A 17370-nucleotide genomic window follows, 5' to 3' on the forward strand; every position below is an offset into this window, starting at 1 on the left:
TTGCCGGGCAGTGAGTGCCCCAAAAAAGGAGGCAGAGCGAGTGTGGGGGGTTGGGGGGAGTCATTCGGCATTAGGTGGCCTCTAGCAAGGCCCTGCAGTAGGCCTAGGGTGGGGGTTAACCAGCATTAGGTGATCCTAAACATTTCACGAAAGTGGAAGAAATGGTGGCGGGTAGCTCCCAGAAAGGCCCTGCGGTGTGACCAAAGAAAAGGGGTGGCCCCAACGCACGGTGCTCAGTATATAAAATCCGCGCAGACAGCCTCCATCGATGTCAATGGAAGTGTGCGACCTGCATCCCATATGCAATTAACATTACATATGGGCTATGGGTACCCGCGTCCTCACTAAGCGATGGCATGGGAAAAAGAAATAAAGAAAAATAAAACTTGTACTGCGCATAACCACTTGCATGCCTCCGCGGCCATATGCAATACAGATACTCGCAGTACGCAGGGTCAGCAGCCAGGCTCACAGCCGAAACCCGCTGTGGGTCTCCTGCATGTGGAATCCAACCCGCTCATGTGATCCCAGCCTTATGGAGGTCATGTATTATGTCTTAATGCATAATATACATGGTAAACAATATGCGTTTTTGTGTGGGGTTGGTATTCTATTGTGTGTTAAAGGGAGTTGGTGAGAACACCTGGGGGGGGGGGAATGAAGAAATAAATAAAAATCTGTATTAATTTTATTATTTGTATGTTATACAAATATGTTTGTTAGGTTTTGGCAGGGGACCAAGGTGTGGGTATAGGCCTATAGGGGATGGGGGTACAAGGCATGCATACGTGTTTAACTATATATGTTATTAATGTGTTTTTCCTTTCCTGCTAAGTTGGCGTATGCGGGATTGTTGGATACGATTTTCTTTATTTTGTTTTGAAATATTTGCTTTGTATTTGATAGATCAGGTATAAATGGGATATGTATGAATGGTTATGTGGCCGGGCAAGGTTTTTTTCCTCTTGGTTCTGTAATATTTAGTTTTTTGGTCTTTTTTTTTACTATTTTGATCATTTTGAGTTGGTATATTATGTTCTTGAGAATTTTCCTGTTATTTTGTTATTCTTTGCTGTGCTTTTTACTTTTTAACCCTATGCGGTGTCCTACTGTCAGCTGAGCCGTGTATCTAGGCCTGCCATGTGCAATATAGCCTCAGAGAAGCACGTCGTACATCGCGTGCTGCTACACAACACAATTCACTATATTGCATGGCTCAGGTTCGAGGCGCTCGGTGCCTCCGTGATGAGGCTCATGAGTGAGTGAATCGGTGGTTAGCACTGCCCGGGAACATCGGTAGTTTGATTTGAAACCTCAATCTCCAGCCATTGTGAAACTACAAGTGTCAGCATGCCCAGTCAGCCACCAACGCAGGCTGAATTGTAGCACACAGCTCTGCAGCATCCGGCTCCACGGACCTGCGGGCTTCTGGGTAACGAGCTGTTACCTGCAATTTGTAAATACTGCTCTTTAATAAAGTGGATTCTTGGCGTCAATTAACATGCGTGACGCCAATAGTAATAAGCAATTAGCACGATAACCCGAGATCACATGCATTTATCTACCAGGTAATGGAAGATTTCACCCGTGCAAGAGTGCTGGCGAAGTACCGCCATCTGACTGCTCCATTAAATGTCAAAGTGGCAGAGCCAGGTGCGGAAATAATGCTGGTCGCTCATTGGGGCGAATGTTATTTTATTTTCACACACCAGCTTTTCTATAGGCGACAAATTCTATATGCTGCATACCATCAGACTCGCGCTTCAGAGCCCTGGGACAGCTAGGTAGGAGCCCCACAGGGAGCCAAATTCATGACCCATCTTCACTTTAAAGTGACTCTCCAGTCCAGGACAAACCAAGATGGCCGCACTACTTCTCTATCTGATGCCTGGCTAGTGCATCAGTAGTCTAAGACACTACACTCTGCTCTGATTGGCCACCCGTGCTCATATGAGCAGTACTGGCCAATCAAGCAGTGTTTAGTGTCTCAGACTAGCAATGCACAGTGTGCTTCAGGTAATCAGATAAGTGGTACGGCCATCTATCATAACTTGACACATGTAGTTTCTATTCAACCCCTTGACCCTCTTAGGCATACATGCACAACCTCCAGCATTAGGGTTTGTATGGAGCAGGATTTACATGGCAGGAACCGGCTGTCTTTGACGTCCACCTCCACTCTCCCATGATGAGATCGCCAGGTGCCATTTTGGTAGTCATGGCAGGCCAGGGCCCTTTGAAGGCCACCAGGGCTGTCATATATTTCTTCGTATTGGGATAGGCCTGAGATCACAGACTGCAGTCAGAAATACCATATATGGCAATACTCCAGTATTGCTGTATATGGTATAAGCACTCAAATGATCACAGGTTCCCTATAAGTACTTACAGAAAAAAGGTGTTAAAAATGTAACTTTTTGTTATAAAAAAAACAAACCCTTTCCTGTATTCATAAAATATGGGGGGAGGGGGGGGGGGGGGGGGGAAATCATATTTGGCATCATCGTGTCTGTTCAAGTTCAATCCATCAAAATAATAGATTATTTATCCCACAGGATGAACATCGGCACAAAAAGATACACAATGACAGAATTTTTTGGTCACCATGTTTCGAAGAAAAATGTTAACAAAAAGTGATCAAACAGTCAATGTGTACTCCAAAATAGTAGCAAAAGAAAGTACAGGACACCCCCCCCCCCCCCCCCCCCGAAAAAGGAAGCCTCACTAGATCGACGGAAAGATGAAGTTACGGCGGTCAGAAGATGGCGGCAGATAACAACTATATACGATGTACAGCCACCCCCCACTAAACGTGGTATTGTGATAATTGTGTACTGACCCACAAAATAAAGTTATCGTGTCATATTTGCCAGTCTGTACGCCGTACAAAGAAAACCCGCAGAATGGCTGAATTCAGTTTTAGGATCTTTTTCTATTTTACTCCACTTAGAAATTTCCAAGGTTTTCAGTACATTTTATGGTACATTAAATAGTACTATAGAAAAACACAACTCTTCCTGCAAAAAACAACAAGCCCTCAGACAGCTATGTAAAGGGGGAGGAGAAACCGGGAAAAGGGACCGTGTCTTTAAGGTGTTAAAGGGGACATGCCTTAAATCGAATGTAGAAATCTGCTTCTGCTCTGGAATCATTTCCCACAATGGCTTCTTCACCGTAAGTCAACGAAAGAGTTGGTACATCGGAAGTCATAGAGCCGCCCTCTCACCAATAATACAAGAACTAGCAATGGTCACATGCCACTTCCTATCACGCAGGAAGGAGGACAGTCTAAGGAGTTGGTGGGACCTACTGCTTCTTACCGAGTCAAGGCCCCTTTAAAGCCCTTTCATACATTCCAAAGACAAGCATTGGGTTCCTGATCATCGGCCAGTGTGAATATACCTGTGATCAGCTGATAGATGGAGCAAATACTTGTTTATTGGCCAAGCTGATTTTTTAGGTTGGCATATAGTTGTATATAGTTTGTCGCGCATCGACAGCTCATCTCTTCATGTAAACCGGGGGCTGCGCCGCCAAAGAGTACTGTCTGTATGGGACAAACGATTGTATTAACAAAGATTCGTCCCCCATGCTAGTAATCCTTTGCTGCATGTAAGAGGCAGCAATGAGTGACAATCAATATACTATATCGTTGAACAGCACTCCATACTGGCAGAAAAGTGTAAAATGCCCCAAGTAGGTGCCATTGTGCCCAACTGTTTGCTTTAACAGAATATTGTATAGATGCTGGTATTTAAAGGGACAATAGCCAGGTGGCAAATTTCCTTTGGAGTTCAAAAAAAGCAAGGACAGCAATAAAAATGTCTCTGAAAACTCAAAACCCCATTGAAAAAGTGCAACCAGTAAAAGATTTCTCATTTCAAGATGCACACTGCGGAATGCGTGGTGCTATGTGCCAAAATCATCATATCTATAATAGGCTTTCCTCTATTTGACTCTATTAAACGCTGAAATAAAATTCTGTATTGATCTTTTACTCCGAGGCCAGAAGAGATTAGAGCCGAGAAAATCAGCATAACCATTCAATAAGATGTTCAGTCTCTTAGCAGATGATATCCGAGGATTTCACACTCCGTGATGTCATAATATCCAGCATTCATCTCCTCAGCATGTGAGGGTCAAACCTTCCACCCAAGACAGATACGATCTGGGCGCAAATAGTTTACAAACCGCAGGCAGCGTTGGATATATGCTAATGATCAGCCGCTGCATGACTTTCTTTGTCAACCCCGACCTTTCAACTTTGACACAAATGTGCGGGAATAAAAGGGAGTCATCAGCCTTCTGGACAAACAATTCTCTATCGCCTTTGTATGAAATTGTGAACAATGCCCGAAAATCATTTACCAGGACCATTTACATACTCAGACACGCACATGGTCATAGGATCCCATTACGGAGAGACGATTCTTGTGCAGTGCTGGATTCAACCGTAAAAAGCGCATAAACGCCAACTTACATATAGAATTATTCTACATAAACAGTGGAGTTACAGGATACATACATTACATTATTTATCCTGCATTATACTCCAGAGCTGCACTCACTATTCTGCTAGTGGAGTCACTGTGTACATACATTACTTATCCTGTACTGATCCGGAGTTACATCCTGTACTATATTCCAGAGCTGCACTCACTATTCTGCTGGTGGAGTCACTGTGTACATACATTACTTATCCTGTACTGATCCGGAGTTACATCCTGTATTACACTCCAGAGCTGCACTCACTATTCTGCTGGTGGAGTCACTGTGTACATACATTACTTATCCTGTACTGATCCTGAGTTATATCCTGTATTATACTCCAGAGCTGCACTCACTATTCTGCTAGTGGAGTCACTGTGTACATACATTACTTATCCTGTACTGATCCGGAGTTACATCCTGTATTACACTCCAGAGCTGCACTCACTATTCTGCTGGTGGAGTCACTGTGTACATACATTACTTATCCTGTACTGATCCGGAGTTACATCCTATATTATCCTCCAGAGCTGCACTCACTATTCTGCTGGTGGAGTCGGTGTGTACATATATTACTTATCTAGTACTCCTCCTGAGTTACATCCTATATTATACTCCAAAGCTGCACTCACTATTCTACTGGTGGAGTCACTGTGTACATACATTACTTATCCTGTACTGATCCTTATTTACATCCTGTATTATACTCCAGAGCTGTACTCACTGTTCTGCCGGTGGAGTCAGTGTGTCCATACATTACTTATCCTGTACTGATCCTGAGTTACATCCTGTATTATACTCCAGAGCTGTACTCACTGTTCTGCCGGTGGAGTCACTGTGTACATACATTACCTATCCTGTAGTGATCCTGAGTTACATCCTGTATTATACAGAGCAGCACTCACTATTCTGCTGGTGGAATCACTGTGTACATACATTACTATCCAGCAGACCTTTTGGATTCAGCTTCGGTTGTGATTAGAGTATAACTCCAAATCAGTGCAAGAAAGATAAAAAGTGACTGTATGGCAAACTTACCATTACATACAGGCAGGTAAGTACCTGCTCCAGCCCAGGTCCAGCGGTGCAGGTACCTCCTCTTCCAGCCTGGTTCTAAGGTCAGGTGGTATGAAGTCTTCTTCCCCTTCTCATTGTCGGTGACGTCATTGCGGAGACCCATTTCAATAACTAAGCCGGCCCCCGCTGAAGATGTCACCGATAAGAGGCGGATCGTGTTTTAGGACAGAGTGTGGCGGTGCAGACACCGCTGACCTGGACTGCAACATGGTGTTCAGAAGTGCAGCTCCTCTTCAAGGCTCTCAAGTATAAATAAAATGGTCAGACGTTACCGATACTCCGTCCATGGCCAAACCGACCCAGTGACAACTCACTGCGGGTACACTGGAGACACGAGCTGGGAAAAGACTGGCGCTCCACACTACATCCCCGGTGACCGCCGCCGCCGCTTGGCGAAACTATAAAGAATGCAGATCCAAGAGCAGAAATATCAAGTCAAATCTGCCAGAACTCCTTTAATCAGAAGGAAAAAGCCTTCATCTGAAAGAGCATTCAGACTGCGCAAAAGAAAGTTAACTCTATCCTCCAGAGCAGCGGCGGTCTCTGTAAACAGCCAGAGAATATTTAAAGAGGGAATATGCGCGGCGCGCGAACACAAAGATCCGCATTTACAATTCAAGGGATCCTCTCCAACTCCCCCTGCGAGTTACACTTTAATATGTCAAGGTGGGACTGTCTCTGTGGAGAAGCGTTTCCCAGAGCCCCAAGATCCCCTTCCAGCAAGACGCACCGCCGCCATTAAATATAAATCTATGCTACGTAAAAGGAGGGGAAAAAAGGCATGAAAAAAAAAAATCCACACAAACACGACAACATTGAGGAAATATTTAATTAAGCCGCTTGCAAAAGAGAAGAAATTCATTTCCACGTCTCCAGCAACATCTCTCCCCTCGTTTTGGAAATGAGAAGCCTTTAGCTTTACCTACAAACATGTTAATTGGCGCGCTCTTTATGCAAATTTATGCAGTTTGATTTCAGCGGCGGATATTAATTTAAAGACAGCGCAGAGCCGTCACTCTCTGGTGAGTTTGGAAGGTGAGTGAGGGAGGATTCGATGGCTGAACTTTTCTTTTGGAGGGGTAGGTGTGGTGGCGTCACAGACATTTGGAGCATCAGGACTCATCTGGGGGCCTAGTCATTTAAGGTGGAACCGTCATCACAGAGATCCACCTTAAAGGTTCCACTTATGGAAGCTCATTACCTTCAGTCTATGTGCAGCTCTCATCAGCTTCTTCTTTCTAGTGATTTAGTTACTTGCAGTATATAATCCTAAGGAGCTTATATTCAAAATCATTAAGAAGCAAAGCTGCAGTGTAAAGCATAGGGGATGGAGAGAGCTCAAGCCTCCGATGAGTCAGGAAGTAAATTTTAGACAGCTTAAGCCTCCAACAGATTACGTAGCTAAGCTATAGTCACTGGGCACGGTGATCTAATGGATCATAGCTACAAGGTGCACAAAACACATATGTTCCTTGTTAAAGGGATTGTCCAGCTGAAAATTATTGATGGTAGGATAGGTCATCAAGAGTAGATTGGCATGGCTGTTCGCTGGACTGAACTGAATTCTGCAAGAAGACGACAGCTCCATTCTTATTGAAGTGGCCAGGCCTGGTATTACAGCCATTGAAATGAATGGTAACTTTGCCTGCAATACCAAGCCTGGCCACCACAGTAAAAAAGGAGCTGTCTGCAGAAATGAGCTCAATGCAGAAGCATGCTGGCCTGACAAAGAGCTAATCAACAGGAGTCCCAGGTAAAAGACCCGCACCAATCTACTACTGATGATTTATCCTAGTTTACTTCTGAACAACCCCTTTAAAGGAGTTGTACCTCCAATAGAAGTTATTCCCTACTTAGAGGTGGTGAACTTGCAGTTTGGTAGGGGGCCGACCACTGGGACCTCCACTGATCTGACGCATCCAGTAACAAACAGAGCAATGGCTGCACATGCAGGCCGCAGCTCCAATCATGCCAATGGGACAGACGGAGATAGTTGAGCCTTTGAACTCCATCATCTCTGGCAGTCGTACTGAAATCAATGGAGCAGCAGCGGACATGTGTGACCACCAGTCCGTTCCTTCCTGCATGTACAGCGATCAGTGGGCAAGTTATCACCCATTACCCCAACTTCTATTGGTGGGACATTGATTAATTTCAAGCCAAACCGGTTGTGCCACATGACGGAGAACCACATGACAAACACCTGATAGAGCGTTACTGTGGTAGCACCGCTACAGCAAGAGAAGATTATTAAAACAGCGAAATTGCAGGAAAAATGTGCTCCCTAAAAAGCTATATATAATCATTCTAGTCTTTCAGCCTCTCATCAGCTTGACAGGGCTGATGACAGAGAACAATAGATTCCATTCAGTTGCACAGGTTATGGACACAATATAGGGGAACATTAATTAAGACTGGTGTTTCACAAGCTGCTGCAAATCAGTAGCCTGCCGGAGGAAGACACGCTAACCTCTGGCGCATCCGGGTCCAATTGCTCGCCATAACATTAGCTCTATGCCGGCCCGTACCGGGAGAGGATATCCACTCTAAATTTACACCAATTTGTAGCTTAAATTATTGTAAATCTGTCAGGCATCACCTCCTCCTTAGCTGCACCTACTTTTTAGAAAAACGGGGACGACAGCCTTCAGAACCGCAGTAATTCGTCCTGGCACAGATTCCACTAGGTAATTAAATCATCCTGCAGGAATATCGGCCCCTGCGGACAGGAAGCTTCTTGTAGTTGCCGCAGATTAGATGGAGGTGCTGACATGTTCTAACCAGCTGACAGGAAGGGGTCATCGATTCATGCTGCTTGCGCCAAATTCTGGCCTCCCATCAGCACGGTGCAACAGAAATCTGGATCCATCTGACCAGGTGATGTTTTTCCGCTGTTTAGTGATACAAGTGTTAAGTGGAGTCTCATCTGTTTCTCAGCGACGCCGCTGGGAATTAGTGGTCTGCTGTTATAGCCCATCCGTGCTAAGGAATGGCGAGCTGTGCATTCAGACATGTTAGTCAGAGCACCAGTGTTGTATTCGGCTGACTCTGCAACACCTGTTGGTCAGAGCGATTCCTGACATCCTCCTCAGACCCCTTTCAGTGTTTAGTTGTTTTTGTCCACAAAAGCCTCTTTCGGTGGAGGTTTTCCTCGATCATGCCATGCTCACTATACTCTCCACACCATTACACAAGAAAACCCCATATATTGGCAGTGAGACCCCTGACACCGATGACACAGCCTCTTTGGAAATCACTCAGATCGCTGGATTTTCCCATCTAATGTGGATTCACACTGAAACTGACCCACGGAAAACTTGTCACGTGATTTTATGCCGCACTCCGGGGTCACGGGGATCATTTCCATACAACACCAATTGTGAGAGGATCGGGACCTTTAATAAAGGGTCTGTTCAATGTAAGCTGTGATTGATAAGCGGTGCCAGAACGGTCTGACATGAGCAGGTTGATATCCACCCTATGAGATAAGTGTCACATACACACCACATCAATGCCATGAAAGACATGAGGGTTGAATGTAGCTGAAGTGTCAGGAAATCAGAGCTGGCCAGAAACAGTTAACTAGCGGTAGATGTGGCCCCTTCCCCGTCTCCCCCCGGGGCCTCAGACAGATCCTGAGAAGCAGACGACAGCACGGCGGGTCTTTTTTACCTACGCGGTATAGGTATTATCAAACAAAACCCCCACTGATTCCTGTAAGACAGATACGCCTGCAGCAAGCATCGCCTTTACAAGCCGTTTCTACACTCCTCGCTCTTGGATGCGTTTCCATTAGTGATTCTCTAATAAAGGAGCCAACGTGGTGGAAGAGACAGACGGGCACAGAACATACATGTTTATATAGGAGCGGAGGCCCCCCACGCCCCGGGCCACCTCGGCTCCTTTCTCTAAACACTATCCTTTCATTGCACCATAAATGGACACCAGGATTCCTGCAGGCACAGCAGGCATTAAAAGGGCATCCCCCTCCACCATGTAAGGGCAACTATCCCTCACCCTGGGGACACAAGCAGCATCCTTCCCTTCACATATGGGGCATCATAAGGTCTACAAGTTCAAAGGTGACACTATAGTGCAGACCTCTGGCTCTACAGCTGCGGCAAAACTACAACTCCCAGCATTCCCCAACAGCTGAGATAGAGGCTCAAACCCATTAGCTAAAGATTCATATAAAAACTTTAAACTAAGCAATGAAATCTGCTCTGTAAGCTTTCCATCCATTTTCAACACTCGGTGTCAGCAAGTTATTGATTTAAAGGGTCATTTAAAGGGAGAGCACATAATTTTATGGGCAGAGAAAGGTGTAAAATAACTGAATACAACACTTCTCACCTAATTAAAAGGCCTCGGTCCAGCGCAGCTGCCCGGATCCAAAAGGTTGCTCCAGCAAAGGTCGCATGCCACTCACTGTACACGTGACTAGTCAATCACTGCCTTTGACAGTCTGAAGGCCCTTTTACACACAATTATCGCTCCAAATTCGCTCAAAAGCCATCTTTTAAGCGATAATCGTTGTGTGTAAATGTGCGCCCATCTTGCCCTTTTCGTCTGTCGCTGACTTCTGTTCAGCATGAAATCCTCGTCCCTGATAAGGGGGACCGCACACTGAGTTCTCCGCTTTGCGACCAGAGCAATGGGGAGCGGGGGGCTGAACTGGACTGGGAGACCATTCAAAGGGGTTTTCCAGCTGTGAAGACAGATGACCTATCTTCAGAATAAGTCATGTATAGTTCATTGTCGAGTTCCGCTGGACAGCTGTTTTGTCACAGTGTATAGACCAGGAGGCTCCTTGTGCTTAGCAGCAGCCTAGGTTGGTACTGCAGGCACTGCTCTCATTCACTACAATGGGAGTTATACCTGCAATACCAAGCTGGGCCACTGCACAATGCACAGAGCTGTCTGCTTACCGTTCTACACAGTGCAAAAGCTGCCTGGCAAACAGCTATTCATTACCTATCCTGAGGATGGGTTATCAACCTCTCAGAGCTGAAAGTTGATGGGTAGCATTTATATTTAATTTTACACCCTTCCCTGCCAAAATACTTGTTTTAATTCCCCAAAATACACCCTTTAAGAATTAAAGGCTATGTACACCTTTGCACTTGACTTTGTTTTATTGCTCCAATGTATCTAAAGTAGAAGGTGAAGCATCTTCAAACAATAACCTTGAATAAAGATCCGTTTGTGTTGAAACTCCTAAATGGAGACCATCTGCAATTATTTGAGATGCATTGGAGAATTACAAGAATTGCAGAAGTAGACATGCCCTTTGAGATTAGTATGCCATTCAGGGAGCTGAACACGTTTAAGTATTGGGTGCAGTCCCCGTAAGGACGTCAGAAAATGCTATTTAGTGTAAAGATTTGCTTACGATTGGTGCACGCTGCAGTTGTAGAAGACAAAGTCAACACTTGCAAACTTCTTCCCAGTTTCTTTGGACTTTAGGTAAAGTTTAATAACTCTCTTGTCACCTGCAAGGAAAGGGGAAAAAGTGACAGTAACTACAAGTGGAATGAAATATGAGGGGGCTGCGCTGTAGTAGGGGAGCAGGATGAAGGATGCGCAGCTGCCTCTCAAACATTTGCAGAGGACATTTTCTTAAAGGGGACATCCTGTGCATCGCTTTCACACCAAAACTCCTAAAAATCCAGTTGTTACCCATTTTATAGTAACTAGATTGATGTAATTTTTGCTACGTGAACATAAAATGGGTTCATTCACATTTGGAAAGCTTCCTTGCACGGCACTGCCCTATGCAGGGAGAAAAAAAAATAAAAAAATCACAGCATGTCCTTTCCTTTTTGCAATATCGCCCTTTGTTTTCAATGGCACCAGCGGCAGTAGCAGCGGCCCTATTGAAAACAATGGGAGAACATCGCAATCCCCTGCCGTGGCTGTGACAGCCGCGCTGGGGGACTACTTCAGCCCTGCAGGGATGCGAGGCTGTTCCCATGTGAAACTGACAGGTCATTCAATGTATCAAACTCAAATATTAGGATTTTTATGGCAGGGATTTGTGAGATCACAAATCTAATGACACCAAAATCATCCACCAAAGGTCACGCAAAGGGGTCAAAGTGCGGTGCAAGAAAAAGCCTGTAGAGTTTTTTATATTAGATTTGCAGTGTTTCTAACATAATAAAATACATCTTAAATAATCTTCTGCTTTCATGCGTCTCGGTTGATGCTGCTGGGGGCAGCTCTAGCAGAATAAATCTCCTTCCCCCTCTGGCAGCTGACTAGACATAGTCCCTTCTTACTTCTCCTATAGAAGGAGTCTCCTACACTATACTGGCATGTACTGCAGAGGCACCTCCTTCCTGACAAGCAGACAGCAAAGGCTACTGCTATTGGCTGCAATTCAGTGAGCAGAGAATTGTGCAGGGATGGGGCTTTGGGGGAAGTAACTGAGCATGTGAGTCCTCCAGCACTGAGCTCATTACATGAAGGTAAAAATTACTATATACAGAGTAGCAGGGAGTGCTGTACTACATAGTATAAGAACTCTGCACCGGATCATGTAAATGGAAAATATTGATCACTTATAATCTATCAAATTAATATTAATAAATAGGCGAAAGGGGGGAAAGGAAGAGAGGAGCAGAGCAGAGGCCGCCGGGAGGAGCAGGGGAGCCGCCGACCGGAGGAGCAGGGGAGCCGCCGACCGGAGGAGCAGGGGAGCCGCCGACCGGAGGAGCAGGGGAGCCGCCGACCGGAGGAGCAGGGGAGCCGCCGACCGGAGGAGCAGGGGAGCCGCCGACGGGAGGAGAAAAAATAAAAGGTGGAAATAATTTTAGTGGGTTCAGCTGAGGCAAATCGCCCAAGATTCAGGTTTGCGCTAAACCGAACTATTAGCAAAGTTCGGCCCGAAAAAGGGTTTGAGTGTTTGCTCAAAACTAATGACAATTAATAGTTATACAACCCCTTTAAGAGAATAAGCAGCATGTGAAGCTCCAAGTCATTAGGTTCCAACTTGCTGCAAAATTACAACTCCAAGCATGTCCTCACAGCAATCATGATCTGCTGGGAGCTGCAGTTTTGCGGCTGGAGAGTCACAGCTTGCAGACTTCTGCTCTAGGCAAGTCACTGATGAAATGAGATATCACTCATGCTGCTTTAAGGGGGTTTCCAACCAAAAACATTTATCACCTAATCACAGGATAGGAGCTAAAACCACGATAACCAAGACCCCCAGGGATCACGAGAGCAGGACCACCCAGTGAATGAAGTGCTTGTGGGCATTCATGGCCACAGCTCCAATTACTGTTTATGGCGATAGCTAAGCGCTGAGCTTGGCAATCTCGCTCAGTCCCATCGAAGCGAATGGAGTGGTGCGCATCACTGCCTTATTGACTAAGGGGACTCACGGACCACTGGGGGCTAGGTGAAATGTTTTTGGTGGGATAAACGCAAGAAAACGTATCTACCCCTGGTTCCTGAGTGTGGAGGCGGTTAGAGCTATTGGCAAGGGTCATTTTAGGCTGGGGTCTTACAGGGCGGATTTGCCGCGGAAATTCCGTCTGGAATTTCGCTGCCGCAAATCCGCCTGCGACCGCTAATACTTGAGTTATCCAGCCATGTGGACGAGATTTGTCAAAAATCTCGTCCACACGGAACGCCCAATCCGTCGCGGCAAAGCCGGCTGCAACGGAAAAGCGTGCGGCCAAGCCGCTCCAAAACCCGTGGTTAAGTGCCACGGGTTTTGAAGCAGCGATTTCCTGACGGAAATCTCGCGTTTTTTCGCTGTGGCCAATCCGCAAGATTTCCACCAGGAATACGTCCCGTGTGACCCCAGCCTTACACTCATAGATGCCTTTCAAATGACAATCAACTAGATCGATGCTCATCTACCGGGCCTCACGCACGCCAACTCAGACTCTACAGGGGACAAAACAATAGTTTATGCCATGGTTCGCACCCCGTACAGCTTCATCACTGCTGGCAGCACATCCCCAGGTGACATGCAGAGATGTGCTGCGGACAACGATGAAAGAGGTGATCACCTGAGACGTGTGTTGGTGTGTTAGGAAGCTAATGGGCTGCAGTCTCCAATAGACTTGGGCCGTATCAGAGGTCCTCAGACAAGAGACAGAACCCCCCCATGTGTCAACGTTTTACGCAACATTTCTTCTCATGCATTTGTCCCATTGTGTCTCCGCTGCACAAGAAATGCCCGGCAATGGTTAAACTGCTGAAGGATTGAAAATGGGGGGTGAATACATATTGAAAAACAGAGGAGGCTTCTGTTCTCCAACAAAAGGCGGCTCTTTAAGACAGAATTAAGGGAGAGCGGTGAGAGCTGAGGGGGCGTCGCAGCAGACTAGGGGCTTTTGTTTGTGCTATTTATGAAGGCCGTGAAAACATCGCTCCCTCCTGTCCCTCTACCGAGGAGCTCTGACGCCCGTGGCTGCTCACGTGGGGTCATATGACCCCTCTACGACGGGCGCTGCAATTTCTACAACCACCCACTCATGGCAAAGCTGCACCCCCCACAGGAGTACCGGACATAAACAGTGCTGAGGACGATGGACGAACCAGACAAAGCTTTAACTCTCCGCTCCTGGAGCGCTGAACAGCTTTTATGTAATGTGCAGTGACTGGTAATCACCATCTAGAGTTACTTAATACTCCAGTCACAAACAAAGCTGCATTCAAAATTCAGACTAACAGCCAAAACTGTGCTGAGATCCTACAATATCATGGGTTCTGTGGAGCTGCAGGGTTTCAGACTACTATAGGTGCAAAACAGCTGATCCCCCACAATGCATTGCAATAGAGCATGCTATATGCATACACTGAGCCACAGAGGTGTGAGGCTGGGGGTTACTAGAGTGCCTACACATGCTGCGGTCAAATCTAACCGAAAAGTGTAAATGCGGTCTAAGGCCGCTGGAACACGGCCGGGTCGGATTCAGAATGTGGGACCCCACAGCAGAATCAGACCCTGTGCCCAGCCGGTGACCCCCACTTACCTGTTTGGATCTGTATTGCGGATGCACGTCCGGCGCACATGCGCAGTACAGGTTATGCCACGTCGTCACTAGGTGATGACGCGGATCCTACGACTTTTTCGCAATGACGATTGCGGAAGGGTCGTGGTGCGGACATCTTCCACTAGCTTCAATGGAAGACGTCCGCACGGAAGCCGCATAAAATCGCAGCAAGCTGTGATTTTTTTTTCCGTGAGCAGAAAATCGCAGTTAATTTCCGCTCATGTAGAGGAAATCGTGTTTTGCCATAGCATGCTATGGGCGGCATTTGCTGCGGAATCTGGAGGCGAACGGCCGCTCCAGATTCTGCAATGCAAATCCGCCTGTGTGCAGCCGGCCTAAGCAGGATATTGAAGACTCAATGCAGACACAGCCTCGAGTCTGCAGGGTCCTGGCATCCTATGGGTTAAAGCTCCAGCAGGATGTTTATAAGCAGTCAGCGATTGCGTGCGCCCTGGGACCTCACATGTGACAACCCTAGGATGTGATGCTCACCCTGTCCTCGTGTGATGGGGATGACATCCTTGGCGGTGGGAGACGTGCAGTAAATCTTCTCTCCCTCTATGTGTCCTTCCATCTCTGTGAAATCCTCGAAGGAGCAGTTGACCCCGGCGGAGAGGTCCGGGACGTTCCAGGCCTGCAGGACCATCTGGAGAAACAAAACCATTAAGTCATAGCAGACATATTAGACATATAAACCGGCCGAGGCACTCAGGCCATTACTGACCAACCGGAACCCGCACACAGAAGTTATGGACTCACCGGAACTTCGGACATAGTGACGGAAATGTTCTTGGGATGCACGGTCAGTTGGACACATTGGCGCTGGTCAGTGGTGAAGCGGTGAAGCTCATCAGCGCGTTCGCACTTGTCCTTTCGAGAACACCTGTGATATAGAACGTGAGATTATATAGAGGCCGGGTAGGAGAGCGCGGAGATCGGCATTAGTCAGGCGATAACGCGGCCTAATTCATCCCAACTATGTAAAACAGTCTGGAATAAACCCGCCATCTAACACACCGAGTGACTGCGCTTCAACTTAATTGGTTCTCTGGACGGGGACTTAAAGGTGAGAAGGCATAGGCCAAGGTGAGAAACTTTTCCATCAAACGCCGGGCGCTCGGCGGGAGCCGTGACAGCTGAGAACGCAGAACAGGGGACGAGGCTGGAATTAGTGCTGCAGACTGACAGCTCTCCTGTCGCGGCATCCGGCGGCAGCAACGTGCGCTCTCTGCCAGGCTGGACACATAAAGTGCGGCTTGTTGGTGAGACTGGCAGCTCAATACATTGGGGGATTAGAAGTCCAGCAGCTGCCAAAGCTGTCCAGCCATCAGTCAGAGCGGAGGAAGGATGACAACCCCCAACAGAAACCTCCTGCTTGGAGTAAAGCGGTTAATGCGTCAATCACCTACGTCCATTCACAAACATACGGTAGGAACAAAGCAAGCCTCACTTTAACCCTCTGCAAATACTGGTTCGCACTCCATTCACATCCAGAGCTGCATTCAAAATTCTGCCTGCTGCCATTACAAGCAGTTTTTTTTTTACTCCACGGAGACATCTGACCTAATGGTTCCTGTTAAGCGAGTTCCAATCATGAACTGTTCTCTTAACATGAAAACAAGGTTTCCTGAAGCATGGGATGTGACTAGAGTATAAAACAGATTTGTTTTTTCTGTGCATGGATTTGAGATCTGCGTACTAGGGGAAAAAAAAGAAAAAAGCGGTGACGTGACTTCTTGACGCAGAATCCACGGGGAAGTGAAAAAGGCTAAACCTGTGTGCAGATCATTGGCAACTGGAAGAACAGATTTGCGTCCGAAGTCCAACTTTTGAGGCATAATCTGTGATGAAACAAATCTGATGTGGATTCGGCAGTGTGAACACGGCCCTAAGCTACGTTCACATAAGCCTGAATCTTGCGCAAATTTTGAATGGAGTCACGCACGAGCCAGGCTAAAAAGAAAAAAAAATTTTTAAAAATCACCGCATGTCCTGAGAACGCATCGCCCATTGTTTTCAATGGGATAGTCGGCCACATTACATGCCGTGTGATGCGAGTGCGACGTGTTGTTTCCCACTGACATCACTGAAAAACACTTGCCGATCCTCCGATACACGTGGAGCGTTCGTGCATGAACAAAGCCTGGCGTCCGCGGGTAAACCGCATGTTGACAGGAGCGATATGGGGCGGCGTTTCTCAACCTGATACGGCGATCGCCGGTGTGAAGGTAGTAGCCGTAGGATGGAATGGAAATAATGTTTTACGCGTCTAATTAGAACCACTGATGCTGCGATACACTGTGACGAGCTCTGCAGCTGTGACAGTTGATCGGGATGGCTTTTCAGCCTCCAGATACAAGAATTTTTTATTCATTAACAGCAGAGTTCTTGAACATGATAATAAATTGAACCATAAGGCCTCTTTCACACGGGCTACAAGATCACCACATGCGTGTGAAAGAGGCCTAAAGCCCAATAGAAATTTGCAGATCTTCTCGTTATACACGATTAATCTTGATCGTTCGCTCCGTCCCGCGCCGACCTACAGCTTGGTGCCAGATCCAGATACACCGTGCCAGTATTCCCAGAGCCACATTTACCCTCCGCGCCACCCCCTGCGATGCTCCACCTGTCATGTCCACTTGGCAGGGATGGTGGGTAAACAACACTCGCCTCCCAACTGATAACCTGTGCGTGTAGCGACATTGTGGACATGGGCGCTGCGTTCAACATAAATCCCACTGGATACAGTCACAACGGAGAGGGAGATCCATGGAATATGAAACAGACT

At 46.8% G+C, this 17370-nt stretch overlaps 1 protein-coding gene across 2 annotated transcripts in view; it reads right to left on the minus strand.

The window, feature by feature from the left end:
• PLXNA1 (plexin A1) overlaps positions 1-17370 on the minus strand; it is a 330066-nt gene that overhangs the window by 116080 nt on the left and 196616 nt on the right. For both annotated transcript variants that reach the window (XM_066597033.1, XM_066597035.1), the window contains exons 6-8: positions 15339-15462; positions 15072-15225; positions 10958-11057 (exon numbers count right to left, since the gene is read on the minus strand). In XM_066597033.1, coding sequence (XP_066453130.1) covers positions 10958-11057; positions 15072-15225; positions 15339-15462 — 378 coding nt within the window. The remainder of the gene's footprint in view (positions 1-10957; positions 11058-15071; positions 15226-15338; positions 15463-17370) is intronic.

Source organism: Eleutherodactylus coqui, chromosome 3 (assembly GCF_035609145.1).
Source record: "Eleutherodactylus coqui strain aEleCoq1 chromosome 3, aEleCoq1.hap1, whole genome shotgun sequence".
NCBI classification, from domain to species: domain Eukaryota; kingdom Metazoa; phylum Chordata; class Amphibia; order Anura; family Eleutherodactylidae; genus Eleutherodactylus; species Eleutherodactylus coqui.